The 22450-nt window shown below is 42.1% G+C and overlaps 1 protein-coding gene across 1 annotated transcript in view; it reads left to right on the top strand.

The window, feature by feature from the left end:
• CDH4 (cadherin 4) overlaps window positions 1-22450 on the top strand; it is a 428425-nt gene that overhangs the window by 239698 nt on the left and 166277 nt on the right. Inside the window, exon 3 of the mRNA XM_071572618.1 lies at window positions 19842-20065. Within this exon, the coding sequence (XP_071428719.1) occupies window positions 19842-20065 (224 nt within the window). The remainder of the gene's footprint in view (window positions 1-19841; window positions 20066-22450) is intronic.

Here is a 22450-nt window from a genome sequence, read left to right as displayed (position 1 = left end):
CAGGTTCCCAATTTTTCAGAGAAGGAATGGTGACGCTTTTGTATCACAGAGAAGCTTTTCTGAGTTGTAATTAATGACTGACATGTTTGGGTATTCGGGGAGGAAATCTCCCTTGAATTATTGCTTTGTGAGATTATTGTTTTTAGAATGGCATGTGAAGAATTTCTTCACATATATTTCATCTTCTCTTGGTATCCTTCATCATCCTTGTTCGTATGTCCAAAATATAATTATAAAATGTTCCCTTAGGAAATAAAAATTCTAAGTGGACTCTTTCAAGTCATACTTGAAATTTGGGAAGGAGAGAAAGGAATGGATTTGTTTCTTCTTTTGTTACTTTATTTGTGCTGCCATGGTCTTGAGCAGCTGCAGTTGTAGACACCATAAAATTAGGAGCTGTACAAAACAAAACAAACACCAAAATCTCAGTCCTTGTCAGCTTGGGTTTGCCATCTTGATGTAAGACAGGGCATGAGGTGCTTGATGGGGGAGTCATCAGAAAGAAAGACAGTAGTCTTTTCCAACCTGAATGATTCTCTGATTCTAATTCCTGCATGAGCAGCAGTCGCCCAGCACACCAGCTCTATCTGCTCTGGCAAAGAGATGTTTTAGGAGGAAAATAAATGTTGCTGGTCCATCAGAGCCCTTCCAGAGTGATGGAACAGCAAGGGAAAAAGAGCAACGCTACTTGGCTGAGAACAAGGAGAGCAATTTCCCGAGTTCTGGTGACGTGGGAGAGGGGAGAAGTGTTGGAGGGGCCAGACACTTGAGGGCTGCTGAGTGCAGAGGAGAAAGGGGACCCAGGGGTGTGCAAGGAAACAAAACAGTGTGGTGAAAGGAACAGCCAGAAGGTGTGATCTTCACCAAGGGCTGGAGCCTGGGCTCAAGCAGGTCAGGATGGCATTTATAAAGATGAAGGGAGAGAATAAGGTCAAACTCAGATGGGTGTCAAATTTATTTTGCTGGGCATAGTCCTATTTTTGTTATAAATATAGCAGGTTGTAATCCATTTGCTATTCCAACACCCAACCCCCAAACAGCAGTGGAATGATTCATTTCTTGGCTGGCACATGTTTGTTTTTTTTAAATATTGCCTCTAAAAATAATAGCCAAAACATTTCAATACATTATTCTCCAGCCATGAAGGATTCAAAGGTTCATTTTCGGATTCTGCCATATTTGTGGGGGAAAAAAGTTAAACCTTCAGGATATAACAATGCCTCCTGCAATTTGGGATTTTAGATCCACATGCAAAAGGTGCTTCGCTACACATTTTGTCTTTCCCTGTGTCTGCATTTTTAATGATAGGTGTGCTTCCAAGTAGCACTCAGCTTCCTGCTTTCTCATTAAAAGCAAACACTAAAGACAGACCAAGGGTTATGGAGAGAAGATGTGTTATGGGAAGAAAAGAAATTGAGAGAAACCCATCCCAGTTTGACATTTGCTCTCTGTGTTCTAACCTGAAAGGTGATATTAGTTCAAGTATCGTTCCTATAGTTATCCTAAGGCATAATTGGGAGTTATTTTGCAGACTGTATCCTTTTGTATTTTAAATTAATTAAATAAAAGCTATTTATCTGTGCCTTCCTGCTCACTGGACAAAAGACCTCTGGTTACTTTTAACCAAGGTTCCCAGCATTAATAGTTGATCAATAGCGTGGTAATGAGGGAGCTCTCTGCCTCTGCAACAATATTACTGTGGGTGTGATGCTTTAACTCAGTATTGTGGGATGATAAACTACCTTTTAATAGAACATTAACATTAATCTAAACAAGATTAGTGGAGCAAAGCATTGTACGAAAGAGCTTGCCCAATTAAAACAGATGGTCTTGCGTGCTGAATGCCATTATGTTAATCAAGCCTCCCTTGCATGCCCACACACTGGGGCGGGAGCTCTCCCGTTCCAGTTGCAGGGAGTGTGGCACATATAAATGTGCTCAGCTTTGTGCCACAGCACTCGTTTTATCATCTCCTGCTCTGAGAGCTCTTCAGAATTTCATATTTATCAAATTATTTCTGAGTGATTAACACGAGATCTTTACATTTTCTCCTAATTACACGTCTGTCATTAATCTTCACTATTTCTTTTGCCCCGAGCGTTTTAGAGAAGGTGGAGAGTGATAGGATTCAGCAATTAGAATCGGCTGTAAGCATGATTAAGGCTGTCTAAAACCAGGGGAGAAGAAAAAATCTAAGACTGCAGCAACACTAATGTGTAGTGTTAGCCAAAATTAATGATCAAACATTGCATCTTAGCATCTTAATATTGTCTCAAGTAAAATGGCTTTACATGTGGAAGTAACACATACTCATAATCTAATCACTGGTTTTTTCCCCCAGACAAGCTTTTACTGATCATTACTAGAAGATACAGAGTTTTGTTGCTGCAATAATTATTTTTTTTTCTGGACAGAAACACAGCAAAATAGTCACATGCATTAGGAGACCTTAAGATTTTCAGACTTTTTTTTAATTCCTTGCTTTAAAGAATCCTCTTAAGGAGTAATTCATCTCTAATCCTTTCAACCCAAATCAGCTAAATTAAAAGGTGACATAAACAGACATGATTTGACCCCATCTACCCACACCCTGCCTTGCTGCTGAGACAGAAGAGAATATTTTAGTAATCTAGCTAGCTAGAACTAAGTAGAGTAAATCACTAAATACTCTTTAGCTTAAGTTGTAAGACTTGGAGCTGGCAAGATGTAACAGTAGAGTAAGAGTTATTGGTTTCTCCTTTCCTTAGTGCATTCTTGGTAGGCTTGATCGTCTTTTGAGCCTCTGCTGGATGAACAGCATGAGAAAACTGCCTTAATTCCAAACTAATGATCAACCCTGCTCAGGGGGCTGCAGTGTAGTTGCCCACCAGTCCTCTGGATGCTCACGATTTAGGTGACCCTACACCTGCCAGGACTGGGTTGGCTCTTCTCTGTTCCCTGGTAGACCAGATGGAGTTTCAAAAGATGAAGTGATGGTATTTGTTTGCCAAGTGATGCAACTCCATAACAAGTATGATTTGGCCCAGCCCAGGACCTCTGTCCTTCACCCTTCCCATTAAATATCAACTCAAAAACCAGAAAACAGCATAAAATCCCAAATGGAACCAGGATTTTCAGGATGGGCACCACCAAGCACCAGGGGGAGAGGCTGGAGAGGGCACAAGCACTTTCTGTGGCTCTTCTGTGGGGTGTTGAATAGCAGGTGAATAAAATCCATTAATCCCTTAGTTGATTTCCTGTCTTGTCTGAGGTACTTGGCACTACTCAGTTTGAAGCTCCCTTTCAAATCAAAACCCAAGTGTTTTTCCTGTTCCCAGAAATAAAGAGGTGACTTTTGGGAAGGAACTAAACCATCACTGAAGCAATGGCTGTGTGTCTGCTCTCTGTTTTAGGTGTGAATTAGTTTTTGTGGAAATACTGTATGGAGAGCCAGTCTGCCTAACAGACATCAGTCTGGATTGGGAAAACACCCCTGTGGGGTGAACAGAGGCTCTTAATTATTGATGGTCACTGCAATCTGGGTAATGGGTATGTACACCACTGCTCAGTTCACTGTGACTTAAATGTAAAGAAAATTTAATGGGAAATTATATATGATTGACAACAGATTAACTGTGGTCTAAAACCTGCTAATATGCCAATGGGATTGCTGGCTTTTCATTTCTCAGGTTTCCATGGCTGGCTTTTCCAGAAATGAGAGCCTCAGATGTCTCTAGTTTGTAGCTCGGAAAGGCCAATTTTCCAGTAAAGATAAATGAACAGTAAATCACAGGAGAAAAGAGGAGGTGGTTTAGATGGGAAAGTCTGTTCCAGAGGATAAGCTTTCTACCCTTAAAGCTCATAGAGTTTTTGTGATAATGGGTAGCTCATGAAGAAATGCCCATTCGGTTCCTGGGAACAGGGGCTTGGTACAAGTCATCAATCATTGTCAGAAAGCAGCGGTGCCACACGAGCACGAGGTGTGGGAATTGAGCTGCAGAGCCATCGCTCACTGATTTCCCTTGCACCAACTGAGCATAACTGAATGGGATATTGGTCCTTTGCTGCTTAAGCAGCCAGAAATAACAGGGTAGAGAGTGAAACATATAATATCACCCTCCAGAGGGGCATTGTGTAGCGCAGGTACCCGAGGAGGAGGGCTGCCGAAGCACAGGACAGTGGTTTTAAACGAGACAACCTGTATTTTTCTTTCTGAAACTGCTGGTTGGGTGGATCTTCCTCAAGTGGATGAATTCCTCCCCACCACCTTTTCATTTTAGAGCTTGAGCCCTTCGGTGCTGAAGGAAATAAGTGGTTATCAAGCCAAGCATGCAGCAGGGGAGTGCTGTGCAGATGTCCTGGCCACGTGCACATGGAAGGGAGCACGTCAGCATTGCACCATTGCACATCCCACCCTCCATCCAAGTGCAGTGCTGGAGGCTTCTGGGGCAGCTCCATGGCCTTACCTTCACCACATGAGACCCCAAGAGCCATGATGTTTTGGGAGGTGCATTCATAGGGGACAGTCCTGCAAAGGAGGATTTGCCTGTGGCAGTGAGGTTCAACAAAATGATTTGCTCAGTTTTGTTTGACTTTTTTTTATGAATATACAGAAAAAGGTGAAGGTTAACCATGCAGCATTGGTGGAGTGGCTGGTTGGGGTTCAGTGAAGCTCAGTGTCTGCCCCCTCCTCTGTGGAATGACCTGGTTGTGAGAGGGGTCACCACCCCAAACCCTATGCTCCAGTCAGACAAGGGCGATGGCAAATGGCTAATTGAATAATTTGCAGCATAATTAACTTGTGCATATAAGCTCAAGGACTGATCACCAAGTGATGCCTATGCTTGAGCACAAAAATAATCCAGGCCATCTATCTCAGCAGTGATATCTTTAAAAGCCCAGGCCTGTCGTGTTTCACACAGACATGACAAAGGTGTTAATGTGTCAGTGTGTCTGGATCAGAACCTCCTCGAGGTTTGGATGATTTTTAGTAGGTAATTCAGATGACAGATTGTGGGCTCTTGCTGGTATTTACATGCAAGAGTAATAAAGTAATATTCTGTTCTGACAACTACATTGCAAACAGTGATATGCCCTTAGTACCTGACTATTTATCACAAATTTGTGGACATCAGACTAATCAAAGCAACCACTGGGTGAGCAACAGAAAAACTCATTAGACAAAGGGAATGCAGTGGCTGGTGAAGTTTTGGTGACATTTTAGTTTTACAGAGTGGAAATGTTGTATATTGGAGCTGTAGAGGATTTCTCCTGGGTAGTTCTTCTTTTCTTTGGTGGTTTTTCTTGTTAGTTTTTCTATTTTCCTGATAGTCTGGATATGCTTTAGTTTTAAAGGTCAGAAATGTCATTAAAACTGTATGAGTTATGGACTGAATGATAGTTTGGGTTTGTTTCTTACTTCAGCTTTTCGCAAGTTTTTGTTGCAAAAAGGTAGAAGATGGTTGATTTTAGCAGACATTTTGGTGGTTTGGAAGTTCTAGTTTTGATTAATTCAGGTATAGCACCAGGTAATAGACCTGAATTTGCTGGTTGATGTACTATCTATTATCATTGCCCATATGGAACAATAGGGAAATTTAGGACAATTTCATATTTCCAGGACAATTTCAGGAAACCTGTGCCAATCTCCATCATATAATCTGTTATTAGTTCAATTCACTCATAATATTACAGACTTGAAAGGCAAAAAGGAAGAAAAATTTCCCTTATAGGCTAAGTCAATACTATGAGCCATCCTTTTAAATTAATATTTTAATTGGTTTATTGGAGTCTATCCATGCAAGTAAATTTTTATCCTGCTTTTGTATAAAGGGAGTCTTTTTTTTGTTCTTTGGATGGTTGCTGGTTGTTTTCTTTCTTTCTTATCACATAGTAGGAAAGTAATGTGATTACTGAACAACTTGAATTAATTGGAAAAAACTGAGATAAACAAGTGCCCATTCTTCCTCATCTTTACATATTAACTTAAATTGAGACCTGATCCAGGATGAATAATTAAACGTAAAAATTAAAACTTGTGGTCATAGCACTGCAGTATAAATGAGTGTATGCTTGTTCTGTGCAAAGATTTATTTTAGCAGTTAGAATAAATCTGAAGGTGTAATTTCATCCCGTGATCATCTTCGTCATCAACGAAGTGTTTACACTGAGCTGGACATCACTGACAGCGGTAGCTGACAGTCCTTACTGAGGCCTGCTCTGGAAAAAACTGCAAATGTGTGACTGGCGAGTGTTGAAGTGCTGCTACCCATGCTGGCAACAGGATGGAAGAGCCAGTGCAGTGTCCTCCTGGGGGCAGTGCCAGCTGCACCCTCCACATCTGTGTGGAGAGGATGAGTCTCCAGCTCAGGTGTCTTCGTCCCTGTGTGGTCCCTGTTGGAATACTGAGGTTGTTGTGTCATTGGGATGTTGTTCACAGAAGCACAGAGTAGTGTGGGTTGAAAGGGACTTTCAAGATCTCCTTGTTCCACTGCCCTACCATGGGCAGGGACACCTTCCCCTAGACCATCTTGCTCAAAACCCCATCTAACTTGGCCTTGGTATCCCTGTAGTCCGTAAAATAAGTGGGAATCAAGGTTTGGTAGGGCTTTCTTTGATACCATTCATCACACTTGTTTAACCTTTAAAAGATATCAGCCAGTCAGTGTTTCCCTTTCAACACATCAATCAATAAATCAAAAATAAAATTACACCTCATAACTGACTTTTATGTCTTCAAATGGCCTGACTTTTTGATTTCAGCTTAAAACTCTCACAGCTGAGTTGCTGTGAACAGGAACCAGACAGCACAACCATGGGCAGTTCTGAGAACACGTCCATGGAATATGGTATTTTTTAATCATGTCTCCCCTAGCAGTCACTTCAGAATGATAAGTAATAGATGTCAGTGTGGATGTGGAAGAAGAGAAGGTATCTGTTTACATGCAAAACTTTTAAATTAAAAAACAGATACAGAGCCAAGATATTTCTTACATTCCTATTGCTCTACCTGGAGGGTTTGTTGGTCTGCAGATGGTTCAGCACACGAGTCACGCTGTGTGCTGACACTGGGGGAGGGAAAACTCAGCTACCAGCCCTTTGTGCTTTCCAGTTTCAGCAGTTCAGACATCTGGGGCAATTTCTGTTTTCCATCATATTCCCAAAGCTTTTGTGCCATGAGCAGGACAGGATTCTGCCTCAGTGCTTGGACCAGATCTGCCCAGTCACTGTGTTGGGTTTATGGAGATGACATCTTCTGGTCCTTCTGGAGGGTGTTTGTGAACCAGCATTGAATGTTTTCAGAAGATTCATCACTTGATAGAAACATCAGGACATTTCCAGAAATAGTCTTCAGTGTTTTTGTAAGATGGGGGAGAAAGGTTGGCTGGGTTTGTCACATCCTTTGTTTTTTACAGGAATTTTTTTTGATGGATGATGTGGAGGCAGAGAGTTCTGAAGTTTGCAAGTGGAATTTATTTATTTATTGCACTGTATGTTCTGTTGTGGTGGTAGTTATTCAACCATACAAATTAAAAAGTCACTTCTAAATCAACTTATTCCCAGAAAGATCAAGAGTTTCATTAGGAAAAAAAAATAACTTAGACAAAAACTTGTCTCAGGAGAAGGCTTCCAGTGATTGCATTCCTGATTGTATTACTCTTACCTAGAGGAAAAAGAATGTCTTATTCTTTAGGTACAGTCTGGATCTGTCTTGTGCACTGAGGAAGTGCCACCCCAGAGAGGTGTTTTAAACTAAGGACACCTGACCATTGGAACTGGCTCAACACCCTCCAAAAAGCCCCTGGGAGCAGTCAGAGTGGAGCAGTAATGAGGGATTTTTTTTCTGTCATCACACTGGTTAGGATGAGGGGCAGTCAGTTTTGTACTCTATTTTCTTTAGGGTTTTATTGTAATAAAAAGCAACTTCTTTAGTCTCGTATTAAATCAGGTAAAGGCTTGCTCGCTAATCAGTGGTTTCAGTGGTGCTTTTACTTCATCTAAAAATTCAGTATGGGGATTTCCTTAATAAAGACCATATGCATATTTTAAAGTATATTTTTGTACTATTTTTAGAACAAGCTTTCAGTTTGTAGTTAATAGTGTAGAAAAAATATCTAGATGGATAAAACAAATACAAATATAACAGTTACAAGATCTACTCATAATTAAAACCCAAGGGGAGCAAAGACATGCAATAAATCAGAGTTTATATGAACCAGATGTTGTCTATTTTGGGCAGTGGTGAAGCTCCATGTGGCTCTCAAAGGTGAGACTGAGACTTTGTGGACAACAAAATATGCTTTTCTTGGTGCCAGAATTCACACACCTCTGTCATTTGCTGCTCTTCAGCCTGAAGGTGGGCTCAGATTAGCCACCTTGGCTCAGCTGTTTGCAGTTGGGTTGTTTATGGAGCTTGGGAGTTTTTAAAAAGCCCTAAAATGGAGGAAGAAAGAATTTGTAGGAAAGAATCTATGCAGGTAGTGGAATGCTGCTGGTGAAGAATGGCATTCTGTGTCAAAGAAGTGTGCATTCTTGTGAGCCTTTTGCAAAACCAATTATGTTTTAAAAGCAAAGTGGAAAAAAAATCTGATATATCCAGGCTGATGCTATCTGCTCTCAGGAGCAATTTGATCATAACCCTCTTTATATCCATCTCTTCCGCTGCTGAAGTTCCCTACCTTAAAATGAATTTGTTCTGAGACTACTCACTGGGGGAATCTAAACTGGTCTTCGCTATCAGTGACACGCGTATAATGACATTTTACTGCTTGTCTTATCCAGCACGTCTGAGGAATCCTACTGCTAATTGTTGTATTATTAGCTGCCCGTGCAGCCCTGGGGGAAGACGTGGCACTGGATGGGATGGGTTTGTGCTGGGTGAGTGAGAGACACTTCCCACCTTCAGCAGCTCCCCACTCTCCATCCCCTTTTAGAGTGTGAGGGAACAGAGGGCAAGGTGGGCTCTACCTGACCACGGGCTCTGCGCTCAGGATGCTGCCCAGAGGTGGGAAAAATGCAAATTTCGTTGCAGCAAGACAATATTTTCCTTTTGGATTCTGGGGTTTGTGTGCTTTTGGAAAGCATTTGGCAGCCACAGCAAGTATGTTTACAAAAAGAGCAGAACTGGTAAAGTTCAGGTTCGTGTTTGGATTCAGCCCCAGCAAACTGAAGCTGAAGCTGTGCCAGACGTTTGAAGCTGCCAGACGACAGTTCATCTCAAACAGAAAGCTGAAGAGGGGGAAAGAAATTTGTCAAATGTATTCCATGTGGAATTTCAGGCAATTTAATTTGATTCACTACACTCTGAAATGTCTTGGACTTCCCTATTGTTTCTTTACTTTAACACTGAATTTGATACCTTCTGGGATCTTCAGTGCTTTGTGCTGCATTTGTCGCATTCTCTAATTTACTGGCTTTAGTCTCTCTTGGTTTTAATTGAAGGGACTGAGTCCTGCAGAGGCACTCCATGAATTTAAGGGTGGTAGTTGAATCCTGAGGTCCTTTTTCAGGCGAGGGGAGGGATGCCTTTCTCTTGGACACCAGTGTAGTAGGAAGGGGCAGAGGGGGTGAACATGAAAGAGAAAAGTTCCAGTGAAGCTCATCCCTATGACTCCAACAGCAGCAGCAGCAGCAGCAGCCGAGCTCCATGGCTGCAGAAATGCCATGGTCAGCACATAGTCTGGTCCAGGGTGGCTGCAGAGACCGGGAGGTTCATTTTGGTTCAGTGCTGACCTCCACCAGATCCTGTGGATCTGTTTTACTGTGGTTTTGCCTTTCCAGTTAATTTCCTGCTCTGTGGGTGAGTTTCCTGTGGAGTCAGTGGACACTGGAGCCCAGCCCCAGGCCAGGATGCTCTGGGTCTCTGCAGCTGGGCAGCCCTGCCACCTCCTGACTTGCCTGGTGTTTGTTACTCACTCAAGTGCAGTTTGGGCATTGAGGACACTTTTTCTCATCCTGTTCCCTCTGACCAAGCACTAGAAACAGAACCTGGAGCCTCCATCTGTAAATAAAACTCTCTGAATTTGCCCCAACGTCAAAGCATTTGAGCCCCCCAGGTTCCAAGCCGTGTTTTATTCTACATATTACTTATTTCTCTTGAAACCTGCAGACTTGTGTAGGCTACAGCTGAAGGTAAAGGACTGCAGTTGCTTTTTGTGCAGGCAGAAGAGCAGAGGTGCACAGCAGCTGTGAGTTAAATATAGATACTCTGCCTTGATTCTTTCAGGTAACAAAGTCTTCCATTTCTAATATTCTTGCCTGAGACATCTATTCATTTACTGCATTGTGATCTGGCTCCCTGGATCAGCGTATGTTCACACCTGAGCCAGGTTGAGGAAGATGAGAGCATCATACCCCAAAGTTGCCAGTGTTTTCACACAAGTCAAGTCCACAAGGAGTTCAGTGTCTTTACTGGTGTGTCTGATTTATTTTCTTTTCCCCTGACATGTGCAGCCTCTGTTTCTAGGTGTTGAGAGTTTGTTTGTTTGAAGAGTGTGAGGAGAGAGAAGCCCGAGGCTGTCTGACACGGGTGAGGTTGGAGCATCTCTTTCAACTTCTTTTCCTAGGCTGCAAATGGCCTCTGTTCAATTTTTCTTTTTTTTTCCTCACTAAAAATCTTCCTGCAGCTCTCCATGTCTTTCAAATACAGTTCTGAAAAGTTAAAAGGATATCTGTAGCAGAGAGAGAAAAAAACCCAGGTCCGCCAGTTGCTGTTGGTGGGGCGGGTGGGAGCTGGTGGGGCTGCTTGTGCAGGAGCTGTGTGTCCTTGCCCACTTCCCACCACTGCTCCCAGTGTCAGGATGTTCCTGGAAACAGCAGAGCTGGGCTCTCTGCTTTGCCCAGGATTGCTCCATGCACCACGTGGGGTTTGTCTCCAGTACAGCCCCAGCCTCTCAGTAGCTTCTTCTTGAAGGTACAACGAGTGAGCAGCTGTTACAACCTGGAGATCGCCCTACCATTACCCAAACTCCTCCCTTTATAGTTATCACACCAAGCTACCATGAAACCTGTAGTTTTTCCTCAAGATATGTGCAGTGGTGTTTCAAGTCTTTTCCCGTGTAGGTAGTTTGACAAACATGAGAGTGCTGTGGAAATCATTAGCGCTAAGAGTAAAACCTCCAAATAAAGCGCCCTGGGATTCATGTACTCTGTGCTGGTAATAATAATTAGAACATATCCTGCTGCAGGTAACTCCCACAACTTGCACTTTGCTCTGAAGCTGAGAAACTCATTGATTAATCCATGGGGTCAATCAGTCCATCTTGTTTGGAGAGTTAATCATAGAAAGTCTGTGTATCAGGACCAAGAGTGGAATGGGTTTATTTACTGCTGCTTAATCAGAGAACCCAAACTCTCCTGTAGAGTGGTGAGAGGTTTGTTTCTACTTAGCCTTTAATTGCAAAATGATCTCATTAGTGCCATAGTGAATCTCAGTACTATCCTGCAGACTCATGGAATTTAAAGAAGAGCAAAGAACAAAAATGGTTGCCCATAAAAACTCAGTATCTGCCAAAATGTGTGGTGCTGTTGGTATTTGCAGGATTCCCCAAGCCAAGCCTCTCTTTATTAGCCTTAGAATCTGAAGGTGCAACATCAGCTGCACATCTTAGTGGCTTTCGATCTACATTGTCAGTGTCCTTTCTACAGCCTCTGTCATCAGTCATGTATTAGTGAACCATTTCTGAAATGTCTCAGTAGGGCTGAGGGAGAGTAGGTGGCTCTCAGATGGGCAATGAAACCCCAAAGAATACAATCCCTGCCAAAGAAGGTGCTGGAAACCCAGAAGGTGAGGTTGCATATCCGTGGTAAAGCCTTGAGCATGAAAACATGGAAAGCAGTGAAAAATATCTTTAAGGTGGGCACCAAAACATGCAGGTTCATGTTCCTGTGCTGAAGAAAATGCTTGAATGTGAGTCCACATCCTGCAAATCCAATTGAAACTCGCTGCCCTTTGAAATCCAGGCAGTGTCTCTGTGCCTTTGTGGTAGGAAGCTTCTGGCTTAGACATAGAAAATCAGGGATGAAAAGACTCCTCTTAACCCAACGCTAAATACCAGGAAGAGAATAGAGGGGGAATATTCCCTTTACTAATACTTGTTTCTAATCAGATAAAAATAAGTGACAGTGTAGGAAGAATCCCTCTACTAACTGCCAGAACATGTCGATTTATCAAATTTTTCTACTGTTGCTCTTTTTTTGAGCTCTCCCCAGAGCTGACAGTGTATGTTTTACAGTGCAGCAAGGTAGATTGATTGATCCTAAATAGAAAAGCCTTTGGGGTCTGGAGCTGATGTTTTAGCTTCAGAAAAAAAACTGAGTAAAGCATGTTAATGTAGAGAAAGAAACCTGGTTTAATTGGACCAGCTCCTGGCTTGCTGAAAATTAATGGCTGGCTGGCTGTTGCCAGAGTGATTCATCTTTTCTATCATGTTCTACAGTCCTTCTCTCCAGGGGTCTGTACTCCCCTCCAATTCCAAACCAAAAGTAAAATATACTTTTTCATTTTTTCTTCCTTAAAAACATGTATTTTAGTTGAATTGGCTTCCAGTAAATGAAAAATAGCACGGGTGGGAATATGAAGGAGGCAGTCAGGTTTTGGCAATTGGATTTTGTTTACTGTAGGGCTGATTTGGTTTTGTTTGAATGGAATTTGGATCTTTTCTTAATGTACTCTCAACTCCTCATTGGTGGTGGCTGACTGTACAGGTGACAGAATGACTTTCGAAAGGATCCTGATTTCAGTCTGCTGAAATGCATTGTTCCTTTTCATCTGGCCATGGAAACAGAAACTCTGTGTAAGCAAGAGCTGATAAAAGTGAATAGAAAGCTGGAAAAGGTGTCAAGAGCATTTAGGTGCCTCTGGAAATGAAAAGATGACTTTTCTAGGTAGTTCCATCAAGCCCACAGAAATATTTTTTTTTTAAATAAATGACTTGTACGTGAACACAGTTTGCCATTTCCCCCATAAAACCTGCAATCCTGGCTTTGTGGAAGCAAAACAGCTGCAGATGAACATGAGGCAGTCAGGAGTTCACCAGTGTGAGCCTAAAACCTGCATGGATAAATTGATCGTGGAGGGGGTTGAACTTTGCAATTTAAAGAGGGGAAATTCAGAATGTACTTTTAAACGTAAAATATTTCTGTGTGCCTTTTGAAACCCATGTTAGTTTCTGCTGGAGACTGATTGCTGCCAGTTCTGAGGTGGCACAAGTTGACTTGCACGTGGAGTTATTTCTAACAAGCATGTAATGGGTTGGGAATGTCGTGAGTGTTGTATTATTGCATATTCCAAATAGGAGGATTCACTGTAACTGAAGATTACAAGAAGATAAATAAAGAAAGATTTTGTTTAACATAATTACATATGGTAAATTGTTATGGTAATTTACTATTATTCCAGCAAGGCAAATATTAGCAGTCATAGCTTAGAAATCATAAATAATGCACTGGAAAATTGGATGTAATGTTTCACATTGACCTGAAATATGGGAAATGGAGAAAATTGCAACAAATTCCTGTGCCATTAATTGCAAGAAAATAACATTAAGAACATGCTAAATCATGTTAAATGTTTTCAGCAGATGATAGACTGTGGGACAGTTCATTAATTCTCCAAACTCATTCATTATTTTTGGTTTTTACTCCAAGAACACTTCATGAACAATCAATGCTTTGTGAAGCCGAGGGTGTGAGCAGGCACGTTTTTATATACATTCATATACCAACCAACATACATCCATTTATTTCCAACAGTTTTTTGTATCAAAGCATTTTTTAAAACTATATACTCCTAAACTCCATCCCTGGGAATGTGTTTATTAGTCTCTGAAGCATCTGTTTGAATTGCTGTCTTTACCTTTTACCAGCAGAGTTTGGTTCTCCCATGGTGTTATAAATATTAAATAAAGACACTAAGAGTTTATTAGTGTGATATCTTTTACAGGGACATGGTTGAAAATGTAACCTATAAAGTTAGTAATGGGAAGATGAAAATTACACATTGTCTCCATCAGGTTTTACAGCCATCATCTTTTCCTATTTATATGTTTTTCTTGTACAGAAGGAGAAGGGCTCTGAGCATTTTATTAACTGCAGGAAGCAAATCTGGTTGTGTATTGTGTGATAGTGTGGGATTTACTGTAAGCAGGAGTGGGATAGAAACAGGACTCTGGACTTATGTAGCATTGTGTGTAAGTGTGATGGCTCAAGTCAGTTTTAATTTCCACAAAACACTGAAACAGCAACATCTCTGAGTTCTTTCAGAGTGGTCAAAATGCCTGTGGTACCTGGACACATCCATCCTTTTAATACAAGAGAAACAAAACAGGACAAGATAGGACAAGAGGGAGCAGCCTCAAGTTGCATCAGGGAAGGTTTAGGTTGGATATTAGGACAAATTTCTTCACTGAAGAGGTTGTCAAGCCTTGTAACAAGCTGTCCAGTGAAGTGATGGAATCACCATCCTTGGAAGTGTTCAAATAACATGTGGATGTGGTACTTGGGGACACGGTTTAAGGTGGACCAGGCAGTGTTAGGTTAATGCTGGGACTCGGTGACCTTAGAGGTCTTTTCCAACCTTAATGATTCCATGATTCTATAATAAATCTTCTTGCCTCCCTTTCAGCATTTCCCTTTTTCATACAAGATATTTTAGTCACTGAATCCCACCATGGGTTTCCATTTGTTCATAGGACTCCCTTTTACACAATTGTAATGTAAGTTGTGTGACATTCCTTACTTTTTTTCATCCAGCACTAATTTGGAAATATACAGCAATTCTTAGGGATAAGGATCCTACTCTGTTTGCTTTTTGAAGTGCCTGGGAAAGACCAGTTACTCCATTTATAATTTTTATCTCTTGCATGTGTCAAGTGAGGCAGTGTCAGCTGGCAGTTGGAATTTCAGGACTCAGATCCGAGCTTTGCTCGAGGTTTCCAGTGTGGCCATGGGGAATTCACTCAACTGCAGTTGGTTTCCCCTGCTATAAAGCAGTTTTCTCACAGAATCACAGAGGGATTGTGTGAACGTAAAGAAAGATGCCTCCAAAATGTGGCTGTGTAAAATTTTATGCTATGTACTTACTTTGTCAAATAAATGCAGCTTTCCAACAAGGCACAGTGTGCTCTGCTTCCCATTAGCACTTAATGGAGACATCACTTTGTGAGACTGTGATGTGCTCACAGGGCTCATTTTTGTGGTTAACTGAGTGGTTTCATGCCTGTTCTTAGACAACAGGTTCCTGTCCACTAAGGACATGTTTGGGTGGTTTTAATTCCTGGTGTGGTGACATGCAGGGCTATGCTGGCCAGGGCTGAACCCCCTGCTGAAGCTGGAAGAGATGGATGGGTGCAGACATTTGGGAGCATTGGGCCAGAAGTGCCAGGGCAGGAATACAAGTGATTTGTTCCTGATCACACAAAAGGGACATTTCCACACATGCTGAGGCCTCTGCAGGTTACCCAGACATCTGAAATTCCCAAAGGTTGTAGTTAAGCCATCCTCACCTTAATGGTGTTCACAGCAGAGGTGGATTTGGCAGCTTAGGTTTATCACAGTGCACTGGGTGGGGGGGAGCTGGTCAAGAGACACAACTTGAAAAGCAGATGAATCCTCCTAGAAATAGTGATGTGTATTTGCTGCTTTAAAGTTCATCTGGAAAGAAAAGTCTTTGCAGTGATAATCCTCAAAACCATGGTGAAAAAAGAGTCCTGAAGAGACCCATATCCTGAACTGGGGGATGATGTCCTGCCAGGGGGTACATCCTAATAAATGAGTATTATCCCTCCTGCTCTTCCAGCCCCGTGCAGCTTGCCAGAGGGGGCACTTTTTAATGGACTAGGAGAACTTAAAGGAGAATCCAGAAGGATAAGGCTAAAAGTGAATTCTTTGGTTTATACCATTTATAGTCCTATTAAATTCAGTATATTTCTCAGACATTTGGGGGGCAAGGAAGTTCAGTGTATTCGTACATCTTTCAAGATCCTCACTTGATCATTTGACTCTGTCCAGCCAGCTTAACAAGCTAAATAATAAAAGGGAACAATGCAAAACTTGTTGAATTTTTTTTCCCCCGGGGTCTTTTTTGAAGAAAAATACCATTTTTTTGTCTCAGATGCCCAGCAGTTTGCTGCAGACTCCTGCAGCTTTTCTGCCCATCACTCAGTACCTGTTTCAACGTATCAAATTGTTGGACTTCCTCCTTTCATAGAGAAGCAATTAAAAATGATGAGGGTAAAGGGTTAAACCTAAAAGCCTGCTAATGAGGGTGCCTTCTTGGTTTTCCTTTCATCAGGCATTAGATGCTGTTTTCAGCATAAGCTTTCGATAGGCATCACTGAACATTTTTCCAGCGTATTTTTTAAAAGTTGGGGTTTTTTACCATTCTGTAAAAATGATAGATGTGTGACTCTGCTGTTTATTCCAAATCCTAATTACTGATGCTGCAGCTTTTGAATGTTAAATTCATGCAGTGTTCTTTAGGCTTCAAACTGGTCAAAGAAAGATTGATTTGTGTCCACAGAGAGTTCTAAGTCTAGTAAACACAGCCAGTGTTTGTTTGTTTATTTATTACATTATTTGAAAGTCAGGAGTTGCATCAACTGCAAATTACGCAGACTTAGAGATTTCTAAAGGAGAAAAAGGAAAAAAAGAAAAGCAAAAGTTGTCTGTGCTGAATGAAATTTTAATTTCTGTCTCCTTGAGAGCAAAGAGTTGAGTTAAGAGGTGGAATTTGGAAACATGGTTGAGATCTCCTTTCCTTGTGCTGTGTTATTTATTATAGAACAATAGCTTGATTTTTCTTTCCCCCCCCAAACCTATGTTTTGCATATAAATATATATAAATTTATATAGATAAGGTATTTATTTATAAGATACTTACAATATGTGGATCTCTGTGTGTGCATATTACACATATACATAAATGTTTGTATAAAACGGGCATCTCAGTAGTCATGTAAGATCCCAAGGAATCATTTTCAAAGGGTAGCAAGGATGATAATTCAGGATTTCTAATCACAGAATCATTTAGGTTAGAAAACACCTCCAAGATCATTAAGTCCAACTTTAACCCAGCACTGCCAACCCACCACTAAGCCATGTCCTTGCAGCCCTTGTTGGAAGTGGGAGCTGCCCAGTGTTTGGGATGTGCTTTCTCTGCTGTGTTTAAACACTGCCTGGAGCAGTAGCAGCAGCTCTGCCTGACAGAGCCAAGCATGGTCATCTCTGTGTGTTTGAAACCTTCTGCAGAGCTGCCCAGGTGAGCCATGGCCTGTTGCTGCCATGCAGAGTGACTGAACACTATGGAATCCTTCTGCCCTTGGAGCCTTTCTGTGCCTGCAGTTCCTGAAGGCTCTTAGAGAGGAGCTGGCTGTGCTAATTCAGTGCTGAGCATTCACCCACCTGTGCTCCCTGAGAGGAGCAATGTGGGACAGAGACATTGTGTGTTTAAAAAAAAAAAATCAGGCAATTTCTCTCAGGATTTTCTCTGTCTCTAGTCAAGTTTGTTTTAAACTAATGGAAGTAATTAGCAAGTCACAGAGGGACTTTGTCTACGAGGTAGCCATTTTTAGATAATGGAGCATAAAAGTCGCCTCGGTGACATATGACACCAGAGCAGCATATTGGAGCCACGCACTGTGTCTTAAGCAGATGTTTAAGTACTTTGAATGCTGAAATCTCTATGTACACGTATAGGAAGAGTGCTGGGTTTTTTCTCTCAGACTACTAGTACACTGCAGGGCTTTCTTTTAATCTCAGTAAAATCAAAGTAAGCTCTGAAATGTTTTTAATGTGCAGCCATCATCGCTCCTTTCTCTCTTCTTCAAATGTCTTTCTGTGTGTGATCCGTGGGGACTGGGGGAGGTGGGGATGGCACCTGTGTTTGGCATGGCCCTTGCACAGCAGAGGGGTGCAGTGATACACCAGCTGATGTGCCACGTTTCTAACAGTGCTGGTGGCATCGAGCTGAAAATAAATAACATTTAGAAGGGAGGCCCTTGATGTGTTCTCACGTATTTTCTGTAGCTGTGAATGCAGGGGAGATTTGCAGAAATTCTCCAGAGATGAAGGCGGTCTCACAGCAGGGTGGTCCCAGGGGAAAGGGGGATCTCCCCTCAAAGGTCTCCAAGGCTGTCCCCATTCTTGTAGGTGCCACCAAACCATGTGTGTGCTGAACCTCATCCATCACTTTCAGTTTGTTTATATACCAGATAACTTTATCCACCTTATTTTTTATAAATCAATGTGTGACATTTGCTGTTTGTGCCCAGCAGTTGCTGCAGTGTTAGGTAACACTTCCCAACAAACACACCAAAATGTAGAAAAGGGGCCTAAATACACACCTAGCATAGAAAGGTTTTGTAAGATGTACAGTCATGACATGATCACAGCACCCCGATTACTGAGGGGTGCAGTTTGGTGAGGGAGGAGAAGGATTTTCCCTTCCTCCATCACAGTGTGCTCCTCATTTCTCTGTACTTCCATAGTGCTGAGGGCTTTGGCAGCAGGATGGGTTGAGCAGTTTCCTGGCTGCTATTTTCTTTCGACTGTGCCATCCCATGGATTTCTTCTGTATAAATCCAGGTTAGTCCTTGACTTGGCTCAAAGCAGCAGGGCAGAGCAGTCAGTTATGGTACAGGAGGAAAGGGATGGTTGGGGACAATTGTCTCAGAAGCTCTTCTCACCTGGGCTGCCACTACATCCCTTCTCCCACCACAGCCAGTGTGGGTAGGATCCATCTGACCCAGCTCTTCTTCTGCTGGAATTCAGTGCCTGCTGAAGGCCCATCAGATCCATCCCAGCAGGTTTTCCCTGACTCGGGGCAGGCTGGAGCATCTCAGCTGAGGGCTGAGGGCTGAGCAGCCGCAGCGTGAGAACCATCCACTGATCGGAGCTGGAAGGCTGTACATCCATTCTCACTCACTTGAGATGTTTTTACGGGTACAATATGTTTTCCTTCACCACATGTGTGTTCCACCCCATGGACGGATGACTCAAATGGCAGAAAGTGTTTTGTTTCCTGTGTCATTAGCTGCAGGTTCAATTCCTATCAGATTTGTCGTTTCTGTTGTATAATAGGGTGGGTTTTCTCCTGGCCTAATGTTTGTGACATGTTTCATAATGCCAATAAAAATAGTTTTCAAACCAGCCTGTGAATGACTTGGACCAAAAAAAGGCGAAAATAAAAATCTCAGCGATTGAGGAGCTTTGATCTGACAGACTAGGCTTTTACATGACACGTTATGGTTTATGAACCACAGTTTTACAGTTCTTTTGCAATAGCTGTAACATGGGAGGGGGCAGCCAGGGTGGGAATGCAGCTCAGGGTGGGGGTCTGGCTCCAGCAGCAGATGGGTGCTCCAAAATGGTTTCAATTCCTCTTCTGTGTTTCATTTTTTTGTTGTTTTTATATTTCTGATAATGGAATTGTTATGGGCTTTTGAATTTCAGTTAAGAATGTGCAAATAGGCTATCTGGTAAGTAGGTTATTGAAGGGTTAGGGAAATGGAGAACATTTCCTGCAAAAAAATACCCACAGTGTGGGTAATAGACTCCAGTTGAATTTAAAAGATAATGGCAACAAGGGAGAAATCCACTTGTAGAAATGGGGAACAGCTGTGTTTGAGATCTAATGAAACTGTATCAAATACTTTAAAAATGGCTTACAACTCCTTCCCTGGGGAACAGAGATAAAGCACAAGAGCACTCCTGAAAGGTCGAAGAAACAGTTAAATCATTTCCTTGATGGTTATTAGAGATATAGAAGACATCAGTGAAAATTAAATGTCTGAAACTTGTATTTGATTGCTTTCCTTATCATGCCAATCTCACACATTTCTTCCATCTCTTACTCTCTGTTCTAGTAAAATTTAATAACTGTGCTGGTAACAAGGGAGTTCGGTATGAAACCAACAGCCTGGACTTCAAGGTGAGGGCGGACGGGACCCTCTTCGCCGCCCACCACATGCAAATGCCCTCAAAGCAGCTGATCCTGGGGGTGACGGCGTGGGATCCCCAGACCCTGGGCAGATGGGAGGCCATGGTCAGGTTGCTGGTGACAGAGAAGTCCCAACACAATGGACACAGGGTAAGAGTTCTTCAAAGCTCTTTTTCTTATTTCATTATTCCTTTGCCCCAATGTTTCGTGAGGCATCGGAGTGTTTGTGTTGCCTGGTCTGTGCTTCCTGAAGAAGTGTCCAGGTAGGATATTCAGTGAGCAGCATCAGATTTCTTGCAAATGATCCTTGAACCTCTCTGACAGAAATTATTTAAAGTCACCAGTGGTGGAAGTGTTTAAGTTCATACTTTTGTATTTCTAAGTGAGTGCTTGGCTCTGTTTTACACTCTGTACATCATGTTTGCACCTCACTGCTAACAATCTCTTCATTTCAAGTAAAACCAGCAAATGAAGGGTGTAGAGTCAAAGTCAACCATCTTCTTAATGGTTGTAAGTTAAAATTTATTTTGTGTCAGTGCAGACCTGGAGTCACACACTGACTGCTCTGCCATGCTGCCAAGACATCTCCCTGGTTTTCACAGTTATTCCATTCTCTTGTGAGCCATCTGCACGGCCCTGCAGCTTCCAGAGGGGAGATCTGGGCTTGTTCCTTCCAATGCAAGGGCAGGGAGCATTGCTGCTGCCTGATAAGGAACACATGCTCACACGTGGTGCAGGCAGTGAAGCACAACATGGCACCACAGTGCCAAATGTCCCCTCTGCTCAGTGCCAGCACCTTCCCTTCCCCAGCCCTGACAAGTGAAAAGCCAGTGCCATTCAGTATGTCAGACAGAAGGTTACAGATGGTTTCTTTCTGCTTTAGTTCCATACACACAGCTGAAAACCAGGAGGGGTCTGCCCCTGCCCAGCAGTCTGAGAGCAGTCTGTGCAGTGGTGGGCTGCACAGAGCCACTGGAATTAGGGGCTGCTCCACGAAAACACATTTATTCTGGTCTGCCTCTTCAGCAGCAGTATTATTCCCACTTCTTCCATGCCATTTTTGGCAGCAGCAGTTCACCTTTTCATTTTCAGTGTTAGTCTGGGCTGCAGATCCTTTGCTACACTGAGTAAATGCAGTTCTCTTGCCTGCTGCCAACTCAGGCAATGCAACGCTGGGCTGCTTGGGCTGTTACCTTTAGGCAGGATTTGGCAGGGAATTGGTTAAAGAGTCTGATGTATTGCTGGATCTTGAAGAGCTGCAGAGCAGGGATAAAGGTTGTGTGTCTTGGGAGGAGTCAGGGCTCCGTCAGGTCTCTTGGCCATGGCCATAGTTTGGATTAATGCACCAGACTCATGGTCAAAACAGCAAGACTGGCTCTTCTTTCCTCCTTTCTGCTTGGGCAGAGAGGGCAGGGCAGGATGGGGAAATGACTTTACATGTCATATTTTTTGAATTCTTCTCTTTGAGTCTGTGCCATTTGGGAGAATTTTTGCCACATATGAGACAAAAAGGAAAAGACTTGGACAGACTTAAGTCTTGCAGCTGCCCATGAGCTGACCCCTGAGTTTTTGCATGGTTTAGAGTCCCATAAATACACTTCTGCTGCTCTTCAGTAGGCCCTGGGCTTGTGCAAGATATAATTAAGCCCTGGATTTTATGTCAACTCCATTTGCCATTTTCTAACCAAAGAAATACTGCTTCCTTCTAAAAGTAATTAAATATTGAAGGAACAAAGTAAGATGTCTTATATACTGCTTTAAATTTCTTCTCAGTGTAGCAGAAAGAAAACTAAATAAGCACACATTTCTGTTTTAGCAGAATATTTGCTTGGAAATTCATCTAATGTTAATGTAAGCTGAACTCTGGTTGAAAACAGAGAGAGCTAAGCTTCTTAAAATTCATATCCCTGCTTTCTAAAAGCCTTATTAGTGTGTAGTTTGAGGCCAGAAAAATACAGAAAACAAGACTAATGACAAGGTCATAAGCAGTTTCATGGTGGGTCCCTATAGCAGGCATCAGACTTGTGTTTTATTTAAATGCTAGTGGGTTTTGGAAGCAAAGTAATCCTTCGTTTACTAAAGAAATAAATATGATTATGAGATTATTTTAAAAAATAATAGTGTTTATGATGAAAAAAACCCCCAAACCTAACAATATCCAGTTCAATATGTTTCAGGCCATGACCCTTAAATGTTCTGTGCCTCTTACTTGAAGCAGATTTCACATTTGGTTTTGTGTAGGATAATATGACTCAAGCAGAACTACATAATTTTTTCAAATGCATTTCAGGCTTTTGTATTATATTCAGGATATGGGGATGGCAAATATGGGAGAGAAAAGAGGAGGTGACATGAGAGAGGGAGAGAGACCAGAGAAGACCAGATCTCTCCATTTTCATTTTACTTTGTAAATTTGTGACTGATTTTGTGAAAATGATGAAGGAAAAATCAGGATTTATTTCACAATTATCTATGGATGAAAGCTTCATGAAACCCAACCCTCTTGGAGTGGTTTTTATTACACATTTGGGTTAT

This window comes from Pithys albifrons, chromosome 18, assembly GCF_047495875.1.
Source record: "Pithys albifrons albifrons isolate INPA30051 chromosome 18, PitAlb_v1, whole genome shotgun sequence".
Taxonomy (NCBI): Eukaryota; Metazoa; Chordata; class Aves; order Passeriformes; family Thamnophilidae; genus Pithys; species Pithys albifrons.
The sequence above is the reverse complement of the archived record's forward strand: the minus strand, read 5'-3'. Positions and strand labels throughout refer to the sequence as shown.